This window comes from Carettochelys insculpta, chromosome 20, assembly GCF_033958435.1.
Source record: "Carettochelys insculpta isolate YL-2023 chromosome 20, ASM3395843v1, whole genome shotgun sequence".
In the NCBI taxonomy this organism is placed as follows: Eukaryota; Metazoa; Chordata; order Testudines; family Carettochelyidae; genus Carettochelys; species Carettochelys insculpta.
Genome location: NC_134156.1, coordinates 18,199,419 through 18,226,280, shown reverse-complemented (window position 1 = coordinate 18,226,280; position 26,862 = coordinate 18,199,419). Strand labels below are relative to the sequence as shown.

At 41.2% G+C, this 26,862-nt stretch overlaps 2 protein-coding genes across 19 annotated transcripts in view; one reads left to right on the top strand and one right to left on the bottom strand.

The window, feature by feature from the left end:
* BPTF (bromodomain PHD finger transcription factor) overlaps positions 1-9,670 on the top strand; it is a 117,237-nt gene extending 107,567 nt beyond the window's left edge. For 7 of the 12 annotated variants that reach the window (XM_075014342.1, XM_075014336.1, XM_075014338.1 and 4 more), the window contains 5 exons: positions 230-403; positions 1,277-1,469; positions 2,548-2,632; positions 4,774-4,960; positions 7,052-9,670. In XM_075014342.1, the coding sequence (XP_074870443.1) occupies positions 230-403; positions 1,277-1,469; positions 2,548-2,632; positions 4,774-4,960; positions 7,052-7,088 (676 nt within the window). In that variant the 3' untranslated portion in view covers positions 7,089-9,670. Of the gene's footprint in view, positions 1-229; positions 404-1,276; positions 1,470-2,547; positions 2,633-4,773; positions 4,965-6,294 lie in introns of those variants that run through there. The other 5 variants (XM_075014345.1, XM_075014340.1, XM_075014339.1 and 2 more) reach the window with 3 other exon arrangements.
* Positions 9,671-12,382: 2,712 nt separating this feature from the next.
* C20H17orf58 (chromosome 20 C17orf58 homolog) lies at positions 12,383-26,809 on the bottom strand. 7 transcript variants are annotated; one of them, XM_075014460.1, is made up of 5 exons: positions 19,213-19,381; positions 16,441-17,061; positions 16,214-16,303; positions 14,449-14,640; positions 12,383-13,974 (listed from the first exon to the last, which is right to left on the bottom strand). In XM_075014460.1, exons 1-5 carry the CDS (start codon positions 19,274-19,276, stop codon positions 13,784-13,786), a joined length of 1,158 nt encoding a protein of 385 aa, XP_074870561.1. In that variant the 5' UTR covers positions 19,277-19,381; the 3' UTR covers positions 12,383-13,783. The 7 variants fall into 7 exon arrangements, with proteins under 7 accessions (XP_074870561.1, XP_074870562.1, XP_074870568.1 ...); XM_075014461.1 differs by having other exon boundaries at positions 16,223-16,303; XM_075014467.1 differs by lacking the exons at positions 16,441-17,061; positions 19,213-19,381 and adding an exon at positions 26,443-26,809.
* Positions 26,810-26,862: the final 53 nt, after the last annotated feature.

The following is a 26,862-nucleotide window of genomic DNA, read 5'->3' as shown; positions in this document are numbered from 1 at the left end:
CGTTTACTAAACTGTCTGTATCCAGATTGACTCAAGTGACTTTATAGTGCAGCTGCAGTGTCAGATGTAGACCTTGCAAGGATAGAATGGTAGAGGACAGGGACACTGAATCAGAAAAATGCAGAAAGCAGGCCAGCAAGATAGTGCGTTAGTAACAGAAATGCAGGGAAAAGTGCCATGCCATTTGAAATGACAATTACATTGTCATTTTCATTGTGAACACTTTTAGGTTCTATATTGGCTGTGATCTTTGTACTAACTGGTTTCATGGAGAATGTGTTGGCATCACAGAAAAGGAGGCTAAGAAAATGGATGTGTACATCTGTAATGATTGTAAACGGGCACAAGAGGGCAGCAGTGAGGAATTGTACTGTATCTGCAGAACACCTTATGATGACTCACAGTGAGTTCTGATAAGAACCTCTTATTTGATATCTAGGTAGCAAACTGCTCTGACTTTGGTTACTTTTTCCTTAAAAAGAGAAAAAAATCTGCATATATTGTATCCCCTGGTATTACAAATTCATTTTCAATATTTCTCTCTCTCCCCCAAATGTTGGTTTCAAGTGAATATTTTGGCTGTATAGGAAAAGTGAAGTCCTCAAGGTGGCCTCATGTGATTTTAAATAAGATGAAGAATTTTAAATTGGGATTAATTTTAACAAGGAAGAGCTAGAAAGATTAAAACAAAATTGAGTATTAGTTGGGACTTCGTGTTTGACATTAGTCTCTTGTCTGATTGAGATTAGATAGAACAATTATTTTGAGTATGGGATAATTGGGTGGTATCTTAACTTTCATAAGGCTTTTTGTCACTAGAATACCCCTTTTATATTCAACCACAGGACTCAGGTTTCTGTATGAAAAATGTTTGAACAGGATGAAATTGGAGCCCTTGAAAGTAGTCCTGTTTAGATGTGTAAAATGTTTGTATCACTGGTCGAATGAAACTTCTGGCATCACACTGTTACTTTGATCTTTAAAACTGATAACTTTTGAAACCTTGTTTCCTTGAATTAATTCTCTAATTTTAGGCACTGCTGATGATTATGAAATAAAACTGTCAGGTAATTTAGTTATTTGTGAATATTAAATTAGCGTGCATGGTTTAATTAGCATATGCAAAACTAAAATGTCTCATCTTTAAATATAAAATTTTTTACATCATGCAGAACTACTGCTACTGAGTGCAAATTAAGACTAATGGTTTTTTAAAATTCTTTTGTTTTAAATGGAAAAGATAGTGTCATTAATATTTTTATTTCAAATCTTGCAGGTTTTACATTGGCTGTGACCGATGTCAAAACTGGTATCACGGGCGCTGTGTTGGTATTTTGCAAAGTGAGGCAGATCTCATTGATGAGTATGTCTGTCCACAGTGTCAGTCTACAGAAGATGCCATGACAGTACTCAGTCCACTGACTGATAAAGATTATGAGGGATTACGAAGAGTACTACGTTCTTTACAGGTGAGGCTATGCCCTACTGAAATTAGAAAATGCAGGTGCAGCAGAGGTTCATTCAAGAGGTCTTTCTTAGGGAGTAACACTGACTTTCTATTTCTCCAATTTGTTAAAGATTATGATTTTCTTAACAGACGTAATAAGATGCCTTTTCTGTGAGGGGATGAGTATGTGGCCACAGTCTTCTCTAGTAGCATTGTCACTTTGAGTAACATTAGTATAGTAGCTTGGAAGAAAATGTCCCTTCTTCCAGGTTCTGGGATATTTAGGTTTTTGTTTTTTAAATACATGAGGGCATCTCTGAGCATGAAAGAAGCAAATTTCATCAGAACATAAAGCACAGAGTTGGGTTTTGGGAAGCCTCTTTGATTTCCAATTTGTAATTATATATACTTCAACTAAATTGTAAGGCTGACTTTTTAAAGATTACAAAAATTATTTAAATTTTCTTTAATCCAAGATCACCATAGAAGATTGATTTCAGGATGCAAATGACTATGTTGCTGAGAAAAATGACAAGCTGTTGGTCCAGTTAGAATTTTTGCTAGTGTAAATATCATCCCTGATGGCTGCAAAGCGATATTTAAACTGCCATCAGCTAGAAATAATCCCATATAGTAATAGAAGAGCAGGCTAGTGCAATATTTCATGCACAGCGAGTTACTAGTTCTTTGATTTGAGAGATCTTAATGGGTATTTTTATGATGACAAGTTTAATTTAGGTTTAATGTAAATGAAAAACACTAATGGCCCAACTTTGTGAGGTATGCATCCCCTTCAACTTCCACTGAATTCTTCAGGAGTACTGCCTGCATTTGGCTGTGTGCAGTCTCTCAATTCCAGTTCGCCTCTCATGATGAGAACAAGCTGCTCATCATGCCAGCTGACACTTTTTAGGATACAGTTATCTGCTGGAACTAGAGCAAGATCAGCAAATAACACTTTAGTTGTGGCCAAAATTAGAATCAGATGCCTATCTCAAGCAATACATAAACAGCAATCAAGTCCTAGTTAATTTGAACATATAATTTGAATATATGAATGTTTTCTTCTGAAACTGATAATGCCTCATTTTTCCTGTCAGGCTCACAAAATGGCATGGCCCTTCCTAGAACCAGTAGATCCAAATGATGCACCAGATTATTATGGTGTTATCAAAGAGCCTATGGGTAAGTATATTTCCAATTAGTAGCACGATTGGCTGAGTGATGATTGTTAGTTAATATAGATTTAAAATTTCAGATATGGAGTGGCGTCATCTGAAGATCTTTGGGTGCTTTGTCCATTACAGATGTGAGTGAAAGAAGATGGTGACTTGCTTAATCCGCACATAAGTTTATGCGGAGAGCTAAAGTGGGAACCTATAAAAGTCCCACTTAGTGTAGCAGACTTACAGAAATATTTTTTTCTGATCTTTTCTGTAATTCTCTAAAAAGTGCCAGAATGAGTCATACCACCAAACCTTATCCTTTCCTCTCTTCACACACTCAGCACCTCCCAGTGAGGGAAGTGTGTCTACTTGTGAATGTTAAAGAAAAAGCTTACTTTAGTAAATCGATTATATAATCACATAATTTCTGTAAAATAGGATGGAAAGATGTAAAATAATCTTCAGTTTCTTTGATTAGACTGAAAGCTTCTTTGAAAAGAAAGAAAATCCATTTTAGGCAGATACAGTAGTTGTATAATGATCTACAGCTATATTATGGTGCGCTGTGATCTTACTGAATCTCAGATGATGGTGGGCTGCATCAGAATTTGAATGAGACTTGTAAGGAAAACCCAGCTGCTGCAAGAAATTGTTGCAAACTTTTGTAATCCTCTTCCTACAAAGTCACTATTGGACCCTTCATAATTCTTGCGGTCAGTGTGCTTGATTCTGAACTTTCTGAATTGTGGATGTCACACGAGACTTGTCCTCCTGTACTTTCCACAAAAATTAGGATGTTAATTCTGGTATGTTGGGTGGAAGCTTCACAGAAAAAAATGGCTATATGCTTTACAAAACACAAATTTTCTCCTGTGTTAATGTATGTGAATTTGCAGTATATCAGGTTACACTTAGCACATTCTCCCTGTAACTGAGAGGAAGACCACCTTTTCTGGATGAGTAATCCACATCAATGTCCATGTTTGCAAATGTTTTGACAATTGGTGGGATTACAAAATAAGCCCTTAGAAGGAATATTTTTAAGGCAGGTGATTCCTTTGTATATTTTTCAGCCAGCTTCAGAGGATCACAGTTATTTTTCTTTGTTTGTAGCTAGGGAGTCACACTTTAACATATGTAAAATGAGCTTATTGCACACACCAGGAGCTCCTTGCATTCTTTCATTCTCCCACCCTAAATTTGTTGTGTGTCGCTCTCCTATGCATCCCTATTTCCAGGATTTCTTGCAAGTCTTCCTGTGTCCCACCCATCGGGGGTTTGGTGTGCCTCCCTTACTCCCATACCAGGATTTACATTCTCCATGCCTGGCCATGTGCTGTGTGTGTGCCCATTCCCCCTTCATCCACAGTAGGAACTATGTCCCCTCTCCCATTCCCCAGATACCTGTGTGTGCACCTCCAGTCCTCCCCATCATTACTGTTCTTCCTGTCTAGGAGATAAGTGGTTCAGGATGTAAAAAGGCTCTCTTGGAAAGACGAGCACAGAAGAGTTTCAGTATTGTTATGCTGAAAGCCATTAATGGGTGCTATCAACCAGTTGTTGGCTAGACATTGAGGAGTTGGCAGGAACTTCGTATGTCGCTCATGTTCCCCAACATCAGAACAGTTACAGCTATGAATGCGTAGGACAGTCCCTGAAATAAATTGATTGTGGTGTTTGTGTTATAAGTTTACAGTCTGAAAGCACTTGAAGTCATTTCTCCTTTTGTGTGGTAATTTGTACATCTAAATGGCATTTAATTGATGTCTCTAAAGGTTATGAATTCAAATATGGATAATCAGTAGGAGCAGATGAACTGCAATTCAGGTGTATGTTTATGTATTGATCATAGTATTAAACAAAAAGGAAAAACAAAAAATACAAAATATAAATAATAGTATCAGAATTTGCTAATGGTGATGCCATTTCTTCATAAGGAGTAAGTGTAATAAAAGTAATAAATTCATGTGAGAGGAGGAAACCTAGCTTCTGAATGAGACTCATGGCATCAAGTCATGAGCAACATTGCAGAATATATATAGCCATGCTAATTGTGCTTTTTATAATATTTAATGAAGATATAAATGTACTTGTGTCTGGGAAACTAATGATGTCTCATTTTAAGTAACTGGTATGGATTGATCTGTTTTTTCTTTGAAGACCTTTCTACCATGGAAGAAAGAATATTGAAACGTTACTACAAAAAGGTGACAGAGTTTGTGGCAGATATGACCAAAATTTTTGATAACTGTCGTTACTACAATCCAAGTGACTCCCCTTTTTACCAATGTGCAGAGGTTCTTGAATCATTCTTTGTACAGAAGCTAAAAGGATTCAAGGCAAGCAGGTAAGGCAAAGTGTTCCCCTATTGATACTCTGACTGTAACCTGGCTTTGTTTTAGAAAATCTTTCTACTATTCTAAATATATCCTACTGCACTCATATAAAGGTCTGCCTCTTCTCACAGACATACCACTGTAGCAAGATTTTTGAAATAAAACCTCTACTGTCAGTACATTTCAACTTATGATTTTTGTCTGGGCATGAATCTGATCCCACTTAAGTATTTTATAATTTTAGTTTAAAATATGAATTATATGTCAATATGGATATTATAAAGAAACCAGATATTGAAATAGATAAGACCTTTTGCACTTACCCTTGATTTGGGTTTCACAGTATATCAGTTTCTGTTGTGAATACACATTATGTATTATTATTATCTACTTACTGTGGCACTGGTGTCAGGTCCTTTCCAAACTCTGAAAGGAAAGATGCACCCTTCTCCAAAGATCTTACAATCTAAGGAAAATGCAAAAGTAAACATTTCCTTATTCCTACCTAGTGACCTTCCATCTTTTCTTGTTACTTTGCATTATTTATAGAATCTGTTCACCCTCATTTTAAGAAATTAACCATCCTGTTGAAATAATAAAAATTTAACATTGAAATGCATAGTTTAAAAAATAAAAAATAAAAAAATTTAGCTTTAAGCTCCTTTTCTGTAGTAAAAGGCTAATAGTGGATATTACATCTGGGAACCTTGTTCCTACAAATATGCAGTTTGCTTAACATAAACTATAGAGCTTGCCAACTTCATTTCAGGTTATAATCCATATGCCTTGTACTTATATGAAACCATGGAGTTGTTAAGTGATAGTTATGTCTATAGTTAAGAGATCTTTTTTACCCATTAACACTAGTGTGTATATTGCAGATTTGGAACCCCAAAAATAAACTACTTATGACTTAATTACAAATATTAATTTCATTAAATTCAGCTTTAATCAGAATTCCATTTATGTATGTTAGTTGGTACATTCATGAACATGACTTTTACACCTGAATTCTGATAGGCTTAGATCAATTCAGGATTAAATCAGTTTGCAGTTAACTTTGTTAGAACCTGCATCCATCTCTGTGGAAATTGCCAGTTTTCCAAATGGGACAAGGGCAGAACTGAGGGGAAGTATAGATGTGGCCATCTGAAGAAATCATGTTTTTACTCTCTTAATTTAATTCCTTATTACCTGCTTTTATCAGGCCCTTACTGGCTTTCGCTTCTTTCATCCTGTCATATTTGGTTATCTGATATTCATTGTTTGCATACTAATTTCATTGCTGCATCTTATTTGTTGTGCTTCTTCATTTACACCATCCATGTTCTTTCTTTTCTTGCAGATTGTGATATCTTTAGTCTGACCTTTTTAACTGGAATCAGAACTGGATGTTGGGGTCATTCTTTCTTTTCTTGTACAGTACCATGATATTAAACTGCCTTAAAAATCCAGATCAATGTCCAAATATTAAGTGTTCTTTTTAAAATGGAAACCATATTTTGTCAGCAGCCATGCTGGAAAACAAAAATGTATTAAGAAACTGTCAGTTCCTTAGAATACTGTATTTAAACAAAGTCAAATAATTTAATCTTGGAAACTATGTATTTTAATTACTTGCAGCCACTAATAAAACTGTGAACTTAAGAAAGTGAATTCGCTGAACTCTGATTAGCAAAAATATGGTATTAATTTCTCTTACTGTTCAGTTTCTTAAATTTATAATTTATCCAAAGACTTCCCAAATCAATGTAACTTAGATAATACTCTTGGTAAAATATACAAAATATAACTTATGAATTGTCTGTATGCCTTCCCTGTTGTAGAATACTGTTGACTATCTTAGTAAAATTTTATTTTGGGCATTTTGGGATATTCTAATGAAGCATCATGTTTTGTACACAGTGGAACTTTTTTATTCTATAGCTGGAAACTTCTGACAAGTTCAGAGATGCTTGTTTTAAATGGTGTTTGTCTGCAAACGATGAACAGATACAACATGGCTGCATTCCTCTCCCAGTGACAGACCCTTGGCATCCTCTCAGAGAAACAGTGTTCTCAAAAATGAAGGGTGCTTAATCACTTTTTTCTGTATTCTGCAGGTCTCATAACAACAAACTGCAGTCTACAGCTTCTTAGAGTTCAGCGTGTTAACCTAACATACACACAGCAAGAATCTGGTTGTCTGAAAATTTTTAATTAAGAAGCCAGATGGTTTTTAAGTCAGGTTATCCTGACAAGACGATGTAAACTGTGTTTTTATTGGTCACAGCAGTCAAATTATATTCTTGGCTTATTTTGTCCAAAGGACAAAGGAATAAAAATCAGCAGCACCACTTTCTTGTCAAGATCAAATTGTTGTACTCTTGTGGCAAAAGCAAGAAAACTTTGTTTTGTTGGAGAGAACGAGCTAGCAAGCAAGAAAAGATACAGTAAATGGGGTCAAGTTTAACTCCATGGAAATGCCACGTCTGTTCTTCAGTGAAGAAGCTGGTTTAAAGTCCACACAGAAAACTTTGACTGTATTTATTTATTGTTGCAAAAAAGACGCTTTTTTATTGCTGCCCTCATTTGTCAGCTAATTATTTTTTCTTATAAAATCTGGCCCTGGTTACATGTAATCCATTCTGTATCTTAACATGATTCCTGTAGGTAAAAGTACAAGAAGACCTCTAGATGTCTTTTCTTTCTATGAAAGGAGCTGCTATGTACACATGTGCACACACACAAAAACTGGGAATCAACAATGAGTTTATCGTTCATGGTAGATAGAAACAAGATTGCATAAAAGTTGGGCTAACTGGTCACAGACTACAGACTGTTGCCTTGAATATAACTACAGTTTGTCATTTACTCTGCACCAGACTGAAATGAGTAAAATCTATTTGAAGGTATCTTGTTTGTAAACATTTGTCAGATTCTAATTTTTTCTTTTTGTATTAAAATTCAAGACATGGATGTATAATGAAACAAAATAAATGGAGATAATTTTTCTCCCCACAGATGTAGGTGTCTTTGAATGTGTGCTAATATGTTTGTAAAGTTTTTTTGGAGGGGAGGGGTCAGTTCTAAAGTGGAAATATCCCAAAGTAGTAGGGGAAAGAAAAAATAAGAAAAGGGAAATACAACTTGACACTGCAAGAATGGTGTTTCTTTCTTTTCATTAAGCAACTACTATCTCTTTAAAAAAACAGTTCCACTGTGGTGCTGTAATTGCTGCATCAGACAAAAAAGGCAGTAATGAAAAATTTAATTACTCACTTCTGTATTAGAAAATGGAAGGCAAAATCACATCCAGGAATGATGTACCACATTTGTAATTATCTCTCTGAAGGGCATTCTCAGTGGAAAGCTATCATGCCCAGTAAATGGAAGCCGACAGAGGAAGATGGGACATGCACGCTTGTTTTTCCTTCTCCTCTCTCTGATCTATCACTTGCACATTGCTTATGTAACTGACTTTGTTATATTAACTGCCTCCTGTAAATCAGCCAAGGCTGGTTTATACGGTTCTACAACCATTTTGCTAGATTTTGCACTAATTCACAATTAGCTTTGTCCTACAGTGATCTGGGATTTACCTGGTTTATGGATAAGCTTCCCTTGGGTTTAACCTTACCCTGCTATGCAAGAACCCTTCCTGTTAATTTCTTAGATGTAAGACATTGCTACTGACCACAGTTTTCTTACAATCATATGCTCAGGTGCACAGGTTCTTCTGGGTTAATTTTATGTAATAAAACCCTTGCATTTTTGTATAGATATTGTCATTTAACCTATGTGCGAAAACTAAAAATTCATTGTTCAATGTGAAAAACCAAATCAGTTTATGCTTCTTATAATTTTAAGAAGAGTAGTTGCATTTAGATCATGTTGTCCTTTGACTTCTTAAGAGAAATGCTACATATTGTATGCATTGTGTTTGATACAAGGAAAATTCTCAATTTAATGAGTTCTGAAAATATTCTGCATCCCTTCACAACTACACAGTATTTCTGTACTATTTATTCATATATAAATATATATGATGTCATTTGAAAATTAATGCGAAAAATCTTTCTTACCTGTAGCCAATAGATTGCTATGTTTTTAACAGTTGTGGCAAACGGAAGAGTACTTTTTTGTACGTAATAGGACATTTCATCCTAGACAAATAAAGTAATGTGTTTGACATCAGATTTGGTGGAGTTTCTAATGAAACATTGGTTGATTATGCAGCTTTTGGTATTGCCAAATTTCATATAACTTCTTAGAAATTTGTCACACAAATCATTCTCTTGATAAGGAAAAGTTAATCTCATATGTACATTTTCACGTTCTTGACGTCTTTTGTGGAAGATCTTCTTTTGTCTGGAAACGTATGGGGATGTTTTCTAACGTTATCAGCTATAATGTTTTGTGGATTGTCTTTTTTTTTTTTTTGAGTGATATAGTTTAAAAAGAGAACATATCTGCAATACAAGTATCATTCCTGTACAAGTACTTAAAAATTCATACCTAAACCTAGTTTTCAAAAGCCTGAGAATTCAAAACACTTGAGACCTGCTATGTTGCTCCAGTGACCTTTTTCCTTTTATTCACTCTTCTTGCCATGTAAATTGCAGAGTGTCTATTGAATTATCTTTTAACTTGGGTTTTGGTGACAGACTAACTTGGTAGTTGAGTATTGGAGGGGTAGCCATGTTAGTCTGGATCTGTAACAGCAACGAAGGTTCCTGTGGCACCTTATAGACTAACAGAAATGTTTTGAGCATGAGCTTTCGTGAGCACAGACTCACTTCATCAGATAGGTGGTCTTGGAAATCAGATTTCCAAGACCAGCATCTGAAGAAGTGAGTCTGTGCTCATGAAAGCTCATGCTCAGAACTTTTCTGTTAGTCTATAAGGTGCCACAGGAACCTTCGTTGCTGTTAGTAGTTGAGGCTTTTTCCCCTTTATGCTATGTTATCAGTGTTTATATTCAGACAAACATGAGACAATGTAATTAGTCCTTGTATAGGGATTTAGTTCATATGCTTATTTAAATTCTTACAAAATGTTGTAGAAAGATGTGTTCATAAGAAATCTGAGTAAATAACTAGAGGACTGTAGTGTTTCATGTGCTCAGTGTATTGCAAAATATTCATATTAGTCCTGTTCTTTTAAAAAGTTAATTTTCTTACGAGACCTGTACAATTTCTTGTTAGAAATGTTGAGGGGCAACTACACTCTAAAGGGACACTATCATCTACTTTTATAATCTTTTTGCTCTTCATTGTTTGCAATAAAACATACACATTTGAAAAGACATCCCTGCCAGATTTGTCCTTTAGTTATCTAAACTTTACTGTTTTGTAGCCCATGTAGTTAGATTTGTTTACTTCTGTCTGTACATTAATATCCTTGCTGTTGTACCATTGCGCATTACTGCTACTACCCTATTAAGGCCTGCTTAATTAAGCATTTGGCCATTTTGCTGGTGCTTGTTGGACTATAGGGTGTTTTTGTAGGGACTTCAGAACTGGAGGGACATTTCTGTAACAGTTTACAAACTAAATATGACAGTGTCCCTTTAATGAAGATAATTTTGTAACCTGATATGTGGATCTCATTGGCTATCCCAGCACCAGAAAAAAGCTGAAAGTAAAAATGTAAAGTCTTTTAATTATATCATTGAAATCATTAAAATCTGTGTAAAGCAAAATTGACTCAACGGATGAAAAGCTAGCTGGACTATCGACAAGTTTTCTTTTGCATGTGTACTTTCCTGTACATTTTCTATATTCTTAATAATCTGCCCTGTGCTGGCTAAGAATTGCAAGACTGCTAATGTAGTTGAATATGAAATGTTTGGATCTTTAATGAAAACACTAAGGAAATCTCACTTTTTTCTTTCAACTCTTTCTACATTAATAATCTGTTGCAACTTGGAAGAATTATTTTGCCACCTCACCACCTGAGCTTGTAAGGCAAATATCGTAATTAATGGCCTCTTGAAGAAAAAGAAAAATCAGATGTAGCTTTGAAAATAGTGTAATCTTAGTCGGAGATTCTGGAAGAGCAATCCAAAAGATTTATAAACGTTTCTGTAATATGCAATGTCTACACATACACCACCAATTAAAACATGGGCTGGGTTTACCAACAAGTGAAAAATAGGCATTTCACCTCTTCCTGAAAGAAGGTAGGACTGTGAGGCAAAAGAGAAGATTGCGCTGCTTTTCCCACTGTCAGTAACATAGTGATGTGCTAGTCCATGTGGAGATAAATACAAAAATAGACATATACGAAGTAAGAGTTGGCCCCAAATAAATTCCATTGTGTAATTCAACTTGCCTAAAAAAAGTTTATATATAGATAGATTGTTCTAGGTTAATGGCTTAAATCTAGTGGTGGTCAAATATGTAGTGGTAGTCAAATGTTGGCTTGTCCTAGTCTAGTGGTCTTACTCCAGCTGCTGTCCATCATGGATATCCCTATTTGTCTCATTGAGATGATTAACAACTAAATGAGCCAGGGCAATGGAGTTACCCTCCTTTACTGCTGAATCCAGATGCCTGCTTTGGGCCACTGTTCAGTGCCATGGGTGAAGGAAGCGTGCATTGCTCAATCTGGATAAAAGGAAAACTTTGAGCATCATTCATCAGCGAGCATCATCAGTTGAAAAGGGAGAGCCCAAAGAACTTTGCAACATGCCTGTGTCTCTTCCTCCAGTGCACTGAATTACTGCCAGGAACAGTCTTATTCTGCCAAAGTCAAAGCCCCTCATTAAAATTTTCTTGGGGAAAATTTCAACAGACATCTCAATTGTAAATGTGTCACACTCAGTGCTCACTCAACTCTGTTCTTTCACTTAACAAATGTAGCATTATAGTAGTGGAAAAGGCCACCATGACCTCTTCTGGTAGATGCAAGCTACAGGTTCTAAGGGAGCATGCATTTTTGCAGGTACCTCAATCCTCCGATAAAACTGTTCTGATTCTAAAAGCTAACTATTGTGTACAGCCCCATATGCTATCATCCTTTTATCATATGGCAATGCAAACAAATGCTGATGTGCAGCAAAAATACATTGTTTCAGAAGTGGTACCAGTGTTTGCAGTCAGTGCTCTTTGAAAAGGCAGCTATTTTTTTCCCCTGGTAAAGAAACTATGTTCCCACAAGCTGTTTTAAAATAACTATTTCATTACTAGCTAAGCAAGTTAATTTTTAAAAAAATGGGTGGGGGAGCTTTCACTGGGTCCTTTCCTGAACATTTTTAAGCTTCTGCCAAAAGAGTAGAGATGGTTAAAACTGGTCAAAAGGTTCAAAAGTTGGATCTGAGAGAATTTGGGGGCTCTTTAGGAATATTTAATACCAGCATCTCCGAAAAGAAATTAAAATGTCAAAGATATTTGCCTAAGTCTCTCTAGGGCTTTAAAAGTAAAACGTCAGGTCCAACACAGAACTTATTCCAAAGGGAGCTTTACTGTTCTGCAAATACAAACTTCATACACTTGTTATCACAGAAAAATTACAGCAAATACATTCAGTAGTTTCAGGGTTGAACATCTATTCCAGGAATGTAATTAGGCATGCAAAATGTGTATGCAACTGCATGATTGATTTGCATCTCTCATACCATAATTTGTACAAGCAAATTGGTAATGGTACACATACTAAGTGGCTGTACATGCTTTGTATTCGATTAATAAAATAAGGTGCTCATTTCGAATGGGGTAATTAAATATTGGACCAATCAAGGGGCATGGTGGATTCATCACTGACCAATTTAAAGACTGAATGTTTTAGAAAAAGCTTTTGGAATTTTAAATGATCACAATGAGTCTTCCAATCTTTGATCCATTTGTAGATTCCATCTACAAACATACTTGTAAGCCCAAATAAGGGTGCTGATAATATATTTGAACATATATCTGACAAGAAAAAAATCTGGTGCCTTATGTTTGATATGTATAACTATATTAGTATAGTTATACACTGTGTTCATAGTTCTCATTTTAAAGAACGGTATTATGTACTTTGAGGAAATCAAAGCACTGCAAAAATTTTTACTTATTTTGTCAGATTTTTTCATTTGGTAAAGTCTTTGATAGTGTACAGTAGGGTCTCAACATTCACAAGAGTTCCGTGTTGAATTTTGTGAATAAGGCAGTCCCCAGCTGCCAGCACTCCTGCCCCGGGGCCCCAGGGGAGGCAGCTACTCTGGCTGCTCACCAATAATTGAATAATATTGAGACTACTTATTTCAAAACAAATGTCAACATAATTATGCTGTGCAACCTTTGAGCTACAAATGATTGTGCAATGTAAAGATTAAGGGTTTGAATGCTCTTTTTTAAATCTCATTGCACTGAGAACTTCAAAACTGTATATTTACTAGTATTAAATAGTAAACAAAGCAAGGAGATACAACTGCTCTTCAGTTATTCCTGATGTTCATAAGAAGTACTTACAAAAGAATTTCTCTCTAAAAATAATGTTATTTTCCAAACTTTATAAATTGTGTATTGCTAAAAGGATAGCTCACTATTTTGATAACATATTTAAAAGGAAATCCACTAACCAGTTCACGTTCTTTACAGAGCATGAATAGCAGATATCTAAACTTTTTCTTTTTCTTTGCGTACTATATTGGTACATAACCAAAACCTGTGAAAGAGACTGTTTTATTAATCACATGAGACACTAGCTGCTCATTATTACTGGAGACAGAATAAAGCAAGAGCTGAGCTGCAGTCACTCTACAAGAATCTTTACTTTGGAGAGAAGGTCAGTCTCAAAGCAGAGACCAGTTTTGTACTGATAGCAGAAGGCCAGTGCTGCTTAAGCCCCAGTAAAGGAGTTCTGTAGCCTCATTTACACTTGCTGTGAGCTGCCTCTTGTATTTTATGATCCCTCTTCCTGTTGAATCTTTTTATGTAGTTGCTGCTGCTCCTTAGCAGCCCATCTCCTGGCCTCAGACGTCCTCTGAGAAACTGCAGCAGAGGTGCAGGTAGCTGCCGTCTCTTGTGGTAGATCTGACCCATAACAATGTATCTACTTCCTGCAAAATAACATAGTTTACTGTGCTGGTTTATTTTTGTTTCATTTCCTTTTACTTATTTCTTTTTAGAAAAAATAAAGTCTATTCCAGTTTGGGTGATTATAGCTTACTCATATTTTCTGTTAAAATAATGAGGTAAAAATGGACCTGATAGGAGACTCTTCCCAACCCTCACCTTGACTTTGGGGATTGGATAAAAGAAGACAGATCTGCTTGCAGGTGAAATCTTAAGCAGGACAAATGTTCTACAGAATGTATTTTCAAGGGACTGAATGGCTGATCAATCCACCTTGCAGACAGTTTGGCTTTATTGTAGATACGGGGAAACCAGAACGAAAACAGTTTATGTACCCCCTGCTCCTACATAGAATCATTCTTCTACCAAAATGTCCCTTGAATCCCAGTTAAACCTGGGCTAACTGAAATCCTACAACACAACAAGGAAAAAGACTGGATTGAGCTGGGATTCATTACCAAGTTTAAAAGCTGGACATGGTTTACTGCAGTTTAAAGCATCCACAATGAGAACGTGAACTCGGAAGAAGAAGCCATCAGGGGCAATATACAGGCGACTCATTTTGTATAATCCGTCACTATTTACCAAGAGCATAACCAGCTGGACTCCTTTCCCCAGTGTTTCCACATCATGAACAATCCCATTCACTGCTGTTTTAAGAGGGAGAGAGGAAGAACAATCACTTGGTACACTTGCTAACGGAATACTCATAATCAGCCCATGATCCATGTGGGGGCTCCAATGAATAAGAATGCTGCACTGAACAAAGATTATAAAATACTTCAAAGTTGAGTCTTCTGTACTGTTAGATAACTGTGAAAGTTGCAAAAAGGGGACCACAAAGTCAGGTGGGGGGATTGAATATTAACTTGAAAGGGAGAAGAAAATGAAGCACTGACTGGGGCATTATGCTATATCACTATTAGCATTATCTAATTTAAAAGGAGAAAATCGATGGTCCATGCCCTTGCAATGCAGGCTGATAACGTAGCATGAGTGCTAATCTTAACAAATGATATGGAGATGTACTATACCATTTCTGCCTGAGAGAGACTCAGGACTGGGCTGAGTTAACCAAGGGGCTGGAAAAATCCACTGCATGTATTCTAAACAGACAGGGATAAACACACAAGAGAGGTAAAGCTAGGAAACTTCTGTGACAAAAGTCAAGGCCATACCTGCTTCATGGAGTGAAAACTTCTCTTTGATGCAGCCACTAGGTCTTTAATCTCTAGATACAAATTCATGAGGAGTAAGGCTCTTTTTGTGATCAGTCTAGGGGAACTATGGCCGTGCAGATTAATATTTGTTCTGGCCAGGCTAAGAGATATGCATCTTTTTAAAACTGAAGAACAAATGAAATTGTTAATCATTACAAGGTGAAATAAGCAGTGAGTGAGTACAAGACCTCAGTCAAGGATCTATATCCTGGGCATCATTCTTAGGATTTTTTACTTGAATGAAACTAAGGAATGTTTATATTTGTAGAAAACGCAGCCTAATTTCCAGTGAGGCTAAACGGATACCTCATAACATACTTATTTTCTGGAACTAGAAACATCTGTTAACTGGCATATGCAGATATTTTACTTGTCCAATTGTAAATATTGAGAAAACTCCCATTGCTGCTGCTTTCATAATGAGACATTGCCCCATTCACAAAACTGCTGCTTCAATGTCCTGTGCAGTTAACCCAAAACTTCACTATTTTCTACCTTGTTTGTGTGAGACAAACCAGCCATCAGAACCTGACTGACTGTAGCAGGTGGAGGTTCTATGAAGCTAATACATAGAGAATGCTAGTTAGGCCATCATCTGGCATGGTCTTACATCCAAATTGTGTCCCAAGCAATGGCATTTAAACAATGCAGCTACAAAGGGAGAGGGAGAGACAGGTATCTAGTTGTGCATTAAGAAACAGACGATCATACTGACAGCTCTTGCGATGGCTTCAGTAGTTTCAGTGACATGTTGGATGGACTGGAGGCACAAAGAGGGCTAATGCCAGACAGCCAGAAAGGGAATGAGACAGAGAAACATCACTGGTGCTCTTTGTTTTCTAAGTATAGTAACATCTGTGATGGCTGCCTTAAAACTAATTATTAGCTTAAGTTAGAGCATGCCCAGGAAGGCTTTGTAAGAGGGAGAAAGGAAATATGTGCACTAGTAGCACAGCCCTATGAGTGACTCTGCCAGCCCTGCTTATATGGATAATGGTCTTACCGAACTCACTCTCACAGAATGCTTCTGCTTCGTCCCTCTCCCTCCTGCAGTCGATCATGCATGTCTTCTCCTTGTTGTCAGCATTTAGAACTGCAACAGACACAGGTGTTGTGAATGTGCTGCATTAACGCAATGTGCCCACTGGAGGGAGATCAGGAGTGAACCTAAGTAGCCCTGTTCTGCCTTGAGAGTGAACGAAGTATTTTTTTACAGAGGTGCCTCCTTACCTTTCTTTGGCAAGTTGAAGTGGTACAGCAGGCTAGATGACTGGCGGTTGGTGACCCAAGAGGGTTTAGTAATGTTTCTTAGAGGGCCATGCTTGTTGGGATTCATCTTGCCAGGTCGGTTGAGGTGAACCACCATATTGGGATCATCTGCCCCGGTGTCTTGCAAAGGATGCATTTCAGCAAAAGGCAAGGATCTGCCTTTATAATGGGAAAATTCTCTGGAGTGGAAGTGTGCTGAGATGCTGTTTGCTGACTCAGACTGAAGCCTATCTACATGCATTCTATTTGAATGGTTGAAGTCAAAGGAAGCAGGAGGAGGTCCCTCCCTGTGGCTCTCAGAAGCCAGCACTTTGCCATCCTGGTGAGACTCTTTCCTCAGCCCTGTATTGTTTTCTACTGAGGTCTTGGCCTTTTTTTTTCTGTCTGGTGAGACTGAGAGGATGTTGGCAGTTTTTGGCCACTGCAGGTTAGCTGGAGACAGCAACCAATGCTCTGTGCGATTTTCTTTCACAACACTGCTGCTTCTTAATGGGAACTTAGCTTGGCTTGGTGTGGAGTCTGCTGCTCTATACCCATCCTTGCTGAGTGCCTGAATGGGCTTTCCAAGATAGGGCAGGGACTCTGTGTACAAACAAACAGAAGAGGCAGAATTGCTTTAACTTGCATGTGGCAGTAGAATGATGTGTAACCTCTTTGGGGGCAGAGATGTTCTTTGTAAGTATGAGGTCTGGCACAGAGGGGGCCCAACTGAAGCCTCTAGCCATTATCATAATATAAACAACAAATGGTCCACTTATGGGAACCAAGCAGCGTGCCCAGATCTGACAGGGATCCGATTTCACTGTCCCAACATAACTAAGGATAGCACCTGCCTTTCTGGGCATCAGGGCTTGTGGGAAAAAATTTGATTTAGCTTCTCATTTCCAAAATGCTCTGGGGTTGAAACGATATGTGCAACAAAACAATCTCTTGGGGAAAAAAAAAAAAAAGTGGTGGGGCCAGAAACACAGGAAAGATTTGAGGGGAATCGAGCTCCTATTTCAAACAGACCCTCATAACCGCAGTACAGAACTGGGCCCAGCTGTCTGTGAGCTGAACCCTGGGCAAGCTGCATTTTTACTATTATTGTTACAAATTAAAAACACGATTTATAAACAAACCCTTCTCCCTAAAGAGCACTGAAAGTCTAGGGAGCATCCGGGGGAGCAGGAGTCACACTGCAGCTTGGGTTGATTGTTTAAAAGACTATGACAACAGAACTATTTTGTTTTCCCATCCATGGGATGCCTTATTGATAATGTCTTCTGGACTTTTCAATGCTTGTGGGCTTTCACGCCTGCTGAAAAGATCTTTATCCAGAATTTTGAATTTCTGACCTGTGCGCAACAGGGCTGGGAAGGCGCCCCAAGAGCCTATGTTCGGGAGCAAAATCATTGCTTTTAAGTAATGGTCATTTGCAGTTTGCTCCTGCTGCCAGAAAGGTGGGATTGGGGTAATTTCAAAATGAAAATTAAGAAATTACTATGTTAAAATATAACTGTGTTTGGTACAGGCAGGTTAACAACCCAGTACAGGCCAAGTGGGAAAATTTCCAGATGTCACATCATTCCCTTCCTCTTTTCAACCTCACAGAGCAAACTGACTTTCCTTTCCCCCTGCAGTGTTTTACCCTTCAACTTTATGGTTCCCTCTTCCTTTTCATCCTCTTCATGCCATGCTGATAATTTGCCAACACAAAGTATTTAAAAACAATTCACACCCCCACACCAAGTCTGCCTGCTCATTGTTTGCAGTTAACAGTGTGTAGGATCCTAACTGCTTATGTTAAGCATTTAACAGACACAGATGAATAAAGTCCTGGTTTATCTCCAAATTCTGATTCTCAACTGTTGACCTCACCATTACTACTTCATTGCTCTGGCCAGCTGTTGTCATGGGAAAGATTGCCTGATATTTTGGCTGAATGCATAAAAAGTCAAAAATTTCCATGAAGGGTGGGCGTACAAGCTGAAGATAGTGATATGCGAGAATGCCTGGAGCTGAACTGCCTGCGGCAATGGCACCTAAACAAATGCTTTCAAACACAACTCCCACCTGTGATTTTTACCTGAAACACACTTTCAGTAAGCGCAGCGCTTCTAAGGAGAAATTCAGCATTTTTTTCATGACCCAGCTTTCCAGTTTTCAGACCCTCCCCAAAACTCCACTCTCAGATTGCCAGAGACCAAGAAAATAGAACTGCAACAGCATGTCTGATCTTTTCCATTCTCAGGGAAAAATACACCTTTTACTTCCCACCCCTTGCAGGAGGCAGTAACAAATCTGTTTAGACTGACATGCAAAAGGCACAAGTGGACGCTCCAAACAGCTGAACCAGACCACAGATTTGGAACATATGGAGTTTAGAGGGGGCACTATAAAAGTCACACGTGAACCACTAAATACAAGAACTGTTTAACAGTGGCTAACGCAAGATTCATAGCACTAGCAGATTCTGTTTCTTGCAGGTATTGTCGAGCCTCCCCAAACACACGTCCCTCTGACACCTCGAGTGTCTCTGCTTGCTTTCTTGACCAACGAACACATTAAAATGCACCTTTACTTGGCTCTTGTGTTTGCTGCTGCAGCATGCTGGAACAGAGGCAGCTGGAGAGGGCTCTCAGGGCAAGAACTGGCAATAGCATCCAGGCTTTGTGGGAAAGAGTTATGCTCAGCCTCTCCCCTCCCTCATAGAAACAGAAAATCTACCTTTTTCTGTTTTAAGAAACTTACCTGCCACCAAGTTGGACGATGATCCTACGATAAAACAGAGGAGCCAGCATGCTTTGACTGTCATGTTGAAGGAGCCCTTTTGCAGACTGTAAATGAGCTAGTCTTTTATACGCTCCCCCCCAACCTTCCGTTCATGCTAATGAGAGGCAGCCTTAGGGGAAACACGAATAACTCCCTGGACAAACCCTTGGAGCAAGACCAAGCTGCTGCAAGCCTCCCACTGCTACTTCCTAAGAGAAATGTGCCTAGAGCCCCCCCCCACCACCACGTTGGCTACAAGTTCCTGAATGGCTAAATGTCAGTTCTCTTTGCCTGATTAAATCTGTTTTCCCTGAACCGATCTTGTTAAACAAAGTGGTGGGGATTTTGGGGGGCGGGGGGGGCTTGTTTTCTTTTCCTACCTTTGAGCACCAATTGTACAAAACATACCAATGCATAATTGGATACAAAGAAGTGTATTAAAATGCCGCATAGAGACTCAGGGAACACATTACCACTATATGTCAATAGCTATTGTAGGGAGGGATGACCTCAGGATTTATGCCAAGCCAGTTACAATGGGAGCATATTTTTAAGGTAAGCTAATTTGTACATTTGGTTATATGAGTCCTGATTTCATGGGGCCTTTACAATTTTTAGAGTCTTTGTCCATTTTTCAATCTGCTGTTCTCTGTATCTAGCCTCTCATAGTTTATACACACTGAGCCAAATTCATTTATGTGCAACCTGACTGATGTCGGCTTCATTTAGCCCGGTATGCTTGGTCTTATATAACCATCTTAAACAGTTGAGTTTTTCAATTACCAAGCAAGGTGTTCACTGAGGCTGTTTCTCCCACTCTTTGATATGAGCTATTATGAGGCTTAAACAGTTAGTTTATGCCTGCATAGTGCTTTAAACACAAAGGCTATGTCTACACGAGAGGCTTTTCCCAGCAAAACTGTGCTTTTGTGGAGAAAAACTGTGGCATGTCTAAACATAAAAGGCCCTTTGTCGACAAAACCCAATGCATCCGCCACCAGTGTTATACCTCTCCCCGGTCCAGTATAATGCTTTTCTCAACAGTGTTTTGTCAACAAAAGAAGGCACATAGACTCTTCGGGGCCCTTTTGTCGACACAGGGCTTCCAGTTCCCTGGCAGCCCTGTTTGAAGCCATTCTGTCAAGAGGGCTGGGCAGTCTGGCTGCTCCCTATTGACAGAGCAGAGTGCATTTTCAATCTTTTATGTGTACATGCAATCGGTGAACAGAAGTTTTGCCAGGAAATCCATTCCAACAGTGACTTCTTTTGACAGAGGCAGCTTGTGTACATGTAGCCAAAAAAAAAGCACTATACATGCATTGTTAAAGGTCATTAGAAATATCCTGCAGGCTGGTTACTGAAGGTAATCTTTACAGCCAGAGAAAAGCTATGTATTAGTAAGCCCCAAATGATTGCTGCTTGGTGTAGGAGCACAGATGAAAGGCACAGCCAGGAAAGTAACTGATTTACTGAGGGACAATCTCCACTCACCAAGATATCTGTTTTACACAATTAACTTTGTACATGAGTGATGTACTTGAATAGTTGAGTGCTGATAGCCAAACAGTATGGTTGTATAAGCACACCTAGAGCTCAATTACTCCTGATTATACAAAATATGTATTGTATGACCCTGAAGAAAAATTATGTGTAGATAATCCAAACATGATACCCAGCTGTACAGAAACTTTTTCTTAATCTATGTTCTATATACTTTTCCACACTAGCTTCAATAAAATTGTTTTACCATGTAGTTTAATCATCAATAGTTTATTAAGAATAATTAAATGCATCAGTAATACATATATGTAAACACACTGTCTGGCTGTCATCTGCACGCTAATGAGCTATCTTGAAGATGCTAATGAGGTGTGGCTGCACATTTTCCATGCCTCATTCACATATCGGCATGTGGTTCGAAGTCCGGAAGAAGCTCTTCCAGACTCTGAAGTACATATGCAGATGTGTGGCCCACAGGGCTCCTCCAGCAGGAAACCCTCCTTCCAGAAGCCCTTTCTTCCCCAAAATTTCCAGATAGCTCATTAGCATGCATCTGGAGAGACAGCCGCTGTGTCTACATGTGTCAGATCTTCCGGAAGAAGATCTTCAGGAAGCCATCTTCAAGAAGATCATCTTCTGGAAGACAGCATCTACACACAGTAGCATCTGAAAGAGCAGCCCACTCTTCCAGAAGATTGTGTCCACATATGTGCAGATGCTTTTCCAGAAGAACAGTGCAGTAAACACCTCAGACAGGGTCACAAGGCCAGAGAGCACTTCCCGGGCACTGGCTACGCAGTCTGCCAAAGAGCCCCTCAACAGCCCCTCCCTGCACTAGCTGCTGAGTGCCATGAGGGCCCCGCACACCTGTCAGAGCATCCCCACCACCTCCCCCCTCAGGTTTCTCGGTGCCACCAGAGGTCCTCTGCCTTCAGGGACAGCCACCTCTCCGCCACATCCTTTTGGTGGCAGAGGGTGGCTGCATATGCTGCTGCTTCCTCCACCAGTCTCTGGTGGCAGGCCTTCTGCACCCATGAGCGTTAGTCACGCTCTGCCTGGGGGCTTGCCAGCACTTCCAGCCTGCGCACTGCCAGCTGGGCCCAGGCTCCTCTGGCGCATTTCCCATCACCGGGATGGGGCTGCTGTAAGACAAGAAGGGGGAAAGGCAGGATTAGGGCCCCAGCCAAGCCCCGTGTGGCAGTCCCCTGGCCCCCCAGACACACCTCCCCAGCCAGGCCCAGGAGGCCTTTGTATCGCAGGCCATGGCCCTGGCATGGTGACCCGGGCAGCCCTCACTTTAGGGATGCTGCCGCCTGCAAAGGGGCCCATCTGCGAACAGGATACCAGGTGAAGAGAGTGCAGACAGACACAGAGGGCACCGTGCACAGGGCACAGGTAGGCTGAGCATGGCTGTGTACCCTGGGTTCTCCCCTGTGCAGACCTCCATGTGCAGGGGCTCGGGGTGGGAGGGGTGCAGGGTGCCCTGCAGCTCGCCTGCAGCCCTGGTGTGGGGCACTGGGGTGAAGGTGGGGGGCGGGTATAATAGGGACACCAGTGCATGTGCCTCCACTGGGGGCTGTCCTGGGCCGTGCACTTACCTGACGTGATCTCACACAGGTCCGGGAATGCCCAGCTGGGTGTGGTCCGACTGCTTAGGTTCAAGGCCAGGGCTGTCACCAGGGACCCCACAGAGGAATCATCTGAGGGTCCCCCTAGGGCTGGCCCTTCTCCCCAGCCCCTTTGGAGGAGCTGCCGTCTTCCTCCTCAGTTGCGGCAGGGTGTCCACAGCTGCCATATCCACGATGTGGCGCGGTGGCAAGGTGTCATCGCCCACCAGGATGTCCGGCAGCTCCTTATAATAGGGACACCTGGCTGGGCCAGCCCCAGAGTGGTGGCAACTGTCCCAAGCCTGTGTATATCCCTGATGCAGTTCCTTTATCTTGCACCGGACCTGGTCTGTGGTGTGGGCAGAATGGCCACGGGCAGCCAGGGCCGGTCAGGTGCAGGCAGCGGTGTTTTGCCAGTGCCCCGATGTGTCCCTAAGGACCTCTCCCTCTTGCCAGAGTGAGAGAAGGTCCCACAGCTCTGGCTCAGCCCAGGCAGAGGCCCTCTTCCTACGGGGCCGCTACCCCTCTGGGCTGCCATCCTCTGACTCGCCAGGGCTGCCCTGGGGAGCATTGGCTGCTGGCCTTCCAGCTGCTGGCCATCGGATCTGGGATCGCTGTGGGCTGGGCACTGTGGTCCAGCATCTGCTGCCAGCCTGTCAGCCCCTGCTTCCTGCTCCAGGGTTTCTAGGGCCTTGCAGCTTTAACTGGTGCTGGAAGCAGGCACCATAGCAGCCGCAGGGGCTTGCTAGACTGTCTCCTGGCTCCAACGGGGAGCTGCCATGGTGGACTGCGTCTTCTGGCAGAAGCAGTCCGCAAGTGTCCACACGTGCTTTTTTCCGGAAGAAGAAAGAAGGCGTTATTCCCCTGACAGAACTGGTGTTTGGGATCCAGAAGTTGTGTGTTCTTCCAGATTCCTTCTGGAAGAGCGCCTGACGTGTGTGGATGCTTTCCAGATCTTCCAGAAGACACCTGTGTTCTTCAGGAAGATCTGACATTTGTAGACCCAGCCATTATGGATATCTAATATGCCTGTCAGCTTGCTCTTACCAGCCAACATAGTATCGGAGGGGTAGCCGTGTTAGTCGGGGTCTGTAACAGCAACGAAGGGTCCTGTGGCACCTTATAGACTAAGAGAAAAGTTTTGAACATGAGCTTTTGTGAGCACAGACTCACTTCATCAGATGCATCTGATGAAGTGAGTCTGTGCTCACAAAAGCTCATGCTCAAAACTTTTCTCTTAGTCTATAAGGTGCCACAGGACCCTTCGTTGCTGTTACAGCCAACATAGTGCACGGTTGGGAAAACTTCCATTCTGTTTAGTTATTTCAAGTAATATAGGTATATGAAAATTTGTTTGCTACCAATTAGTGGAAATTATTTTCTCTGGCCAATGTAGATACTTGCTATTTCTTTATAGCTGGATTACCTTATCCATGAAAGTATATATTCTAACAAATTTGCCAGCAGTGCAAAGTCTTATTTCAAATACCTAGTTACAGTTTATAGATCTAAAATGATTTTCAACATTTAGAGAATTGTAACTTGTATGACCTTATGCTTTAATTTCACATTGCATCTGTTAATTCCTTCTCTTCTGATGCAAAAACATGCCTTTGAAATGTTTTAATTCTTAAAGTATATTAACATGAGGGAAAACATTGTAGAAATCTTTGCCATTTATATTTTATTACTTAGGCTGTTTAGGCGTTGTTTCATCAAGTGCATTCCTCTCCATTTCTCATAAGATGGGATGGGATAATGAGGGGCTACGCACCAGAAAAAGCAATGGTGTTGATTAGATGAAATGTTCTGTAATATTTATCTAACATGCTTTTTTGGAACTGTGCGACCACAACCAAGGAACAATACAACCTTCAAATAATAAAGTGAATTTGTTCTGCTTGTTTAAATGTTAAACTATTATTTAAATTCCTCTAATAGTAAGCAAGTCAGCTGAGTAGTGTCTGAACACTAAGAAAGGTATGAACTGATGCCCCCTGGAGGCTAAGAAATAACAAATAAATGTACAGTAAACTCTTTGATATCTGGCAACCATGGGACTGGGAGGTTGCCAGATAATCTAATATTCTGGATAATAGACAGTTCAGTACTCATGCTGGCTAGGAGTGCAGAGGCACCTGCCATCTGCACTCACATGCAGCAGAAAGGGATGCAGAGAGTGAGTGGGATCCCCACCTGCTCCTCACAGGGAGGGGCTGTACACAAACCCACTGCTTGGGTTCCCTGTACTTTTCTTCCTGGCTCTGTTGTAGGATGGCCATGGGCCTGGGCAGGAGGAGGCAGGTTTGCAGCTGCCATCTCCCAACCCAGGACTCTGCAAAGCCCTCCAAGGTAGAGCTCCACAGCAGGGGTGGTGGGGGGGAGGTGGCACTGCAGTGGGTGCTGCAGCAGTCTCCAAAATGCCCCGGCTAGCTCCGCAGCTGCCAGCTTTCCCCTTTAAGAGCAGGCAGCTGCTTGCTCACACATGGTTACAATTTGGTTCAAGAGTCCCCCAGTTAGTGCATGTTATCTATTTAAATTGCTAGCTAACTACATGATTAGTAGGACTAGATTAAGCATGTCTCATTAGTAACAGAGAGGCAGCCATGTTAGTCTGTGTACTAACAAACCACCAGTCATGTAGCACTTTGAAGACTAACAAAATAATTTATTAGGTGATGAGCTTCCGTGTGACAGAAGTTTCTTTAGGGAACAGGATGCCCAAATGTGAGGTTTGAGCCACTTCCAATTAAACCAATGAGATTTTATTGCTGCCAGCTTATTCCAATGTATCTTGTATCGGCCACCAGGGTAACAGACCTCGACAGCACAGGAGTTATGCTGGTTATTTGAGAGCACCAATTACTCAAACACCAGTCAAACAAAAGTGTAATGCATATGTTCTCTCTTGAGGCAGCATTGTCTTCTTTATGTAGGGGATGTGTAGGGCAAGATGAGAGAATGAATGTGAAGCACAATATGTGAAGGTGTGCCCAGGTACTGGAACTAGGAGCAGGAGTATGCTGCAGCACCCCCTGGCTTGAAGTGATTTTCATTCTATACATGGTTTACAATTTAGTTCAACTGCTCCAGAAAGATAGCCATATTAGGGTATGTCTTCACTACCTGCAAGATCGACCTGGTATTTCACGTGCCTAGTGAGGATGCATGAACTCAAACTATCAGGGGTTGATACTGGACCCCTGTAGTTCTCAATCTTGTGAGGACTAAGGGAGGTTGACAGTAGAGTTTCCCCAGTTGACTTCCCTTGGTGAGGATCACCAGAGAAGTTGATTGTAGATGTCAATTCCAGCTATGCAATTACAGTAGCTGGAATTGCATATCTACAATCAACTTTAAGGTCTAGCATAAAGCTGGCCCAAGTCTATAGTGTCACAAAAAACAAGCAGTCCCACAGCTCCTTAAACAGTACTTATTAAGTCTTTTACCTAATAAATAAATGTGTTAGTCTTTAAGGTGCTACCAGACAGTTTGGCTCAATGGCTCTCAACACCCCCATTATGCAAATTGTGCCAGCGCTCCTGAAGATATGTTTCTGGCGTCAGTTTATATCGACGTGAAGAGAACACAGGTGGGATGCATCGGACGCGTGGGGGCCTTTACACAGATACAAGTAGTGCGCAATACAAGTCAATCCGTGTCTATGCCTGTTTCTCCTCACATTTCCCCTCCGTGAACATTTCAGCTTCCCTGGGGTCACTGGACAGCCCCGAAAGGCCCCCAGCTGAAATCCAAGCTGAGGTACAGGTTTACCTCCCCGCCCCCCGAGCCCCACCGCAAACAGAGCACAACACAGCTTCGAGACGCTCCACCGGCAGCACCAAGGCGCCTGGGTGGCAAGGCCAAAAAGCCCAATACCAAGCCAGCCCGCTGCACCGGCCAGGGCAGAGCTCAGCTCCTGCTCCCCGGAGTCTGGGGCCGGGCTCCTGTAAACGTCCCTGGGCTTTGGATCAGCCTTTAACCGCGAGCCCGCTTCGCTCTTCCAGTGCGAGCCAAGGGGCGCCTCCCGCGGCGGGCAAGGAGGGGACAAAAGAATACAGGGCCCAGGCCAGAGCCGCAGGCAGCGCGCTGCTTTTCCTACCTCAGGGAGCGGCCAACGGCGTTTGAGGCGCGGCTGCGGGCGGGAACCTACAGCAGCCAGTCCCCTGGCTAAGCGGCCGTCGCGCCCTGTCTCCGACAGGCTCTGCCTTCGGCTGACAGATCCCGGCGGGTCCCCGGGGCCGCCCGCGCTCCCCTCGCCGTGCAGCCGGGGCGGGAGAAGCCGGTAGCCGTTGCCCGGACTCAGGCCAGCGCGCGCTCCCGCTACACTCGCGGGCCGGTGAACGTCCGCCTCAGGCTGCAGCACGACGCAATTCTAAACCGGCTACAGGCACCCGCCACCCACACCCCGCTGCCGCGGACGAAGGGCTGCATGGCTAAAAGGGTTTCGGCGCCGCGGCGGGTGTCAATAGCGCGGAAGCAACTCAGGAGCCCAACCGGAGCCTCCGGTCAGCAATTTGTA

What these genes read in the sequence shown, in the direction of transcription:
- C20H17orf58 (XM_075014460.1), bottom strand. Translation starts at nt 19,276, where the DNA reads ATGACAGTCAAAGCATGCTGGCTCCTCTGTTTTATCGTAGGATCATCG. An exon ending in ATTCTGTGAGAGTGAGTTCG is followed by an intron (nt 14,641 to 16,213) that starts GTAAGACCATTA and finishes CTCTTAAAACAG; the next exon opens with CAGTGAATGGGATTGTTCAT. An exon ending in ATGTCCAGCTTTTAAACTTG is followed by an intron (nt 13,975 to 14,448) that starts GTAATGAATCCC and finishes GTTATTTTGCAG; the next exon opens with GAAGTAGATACATTGTTATG.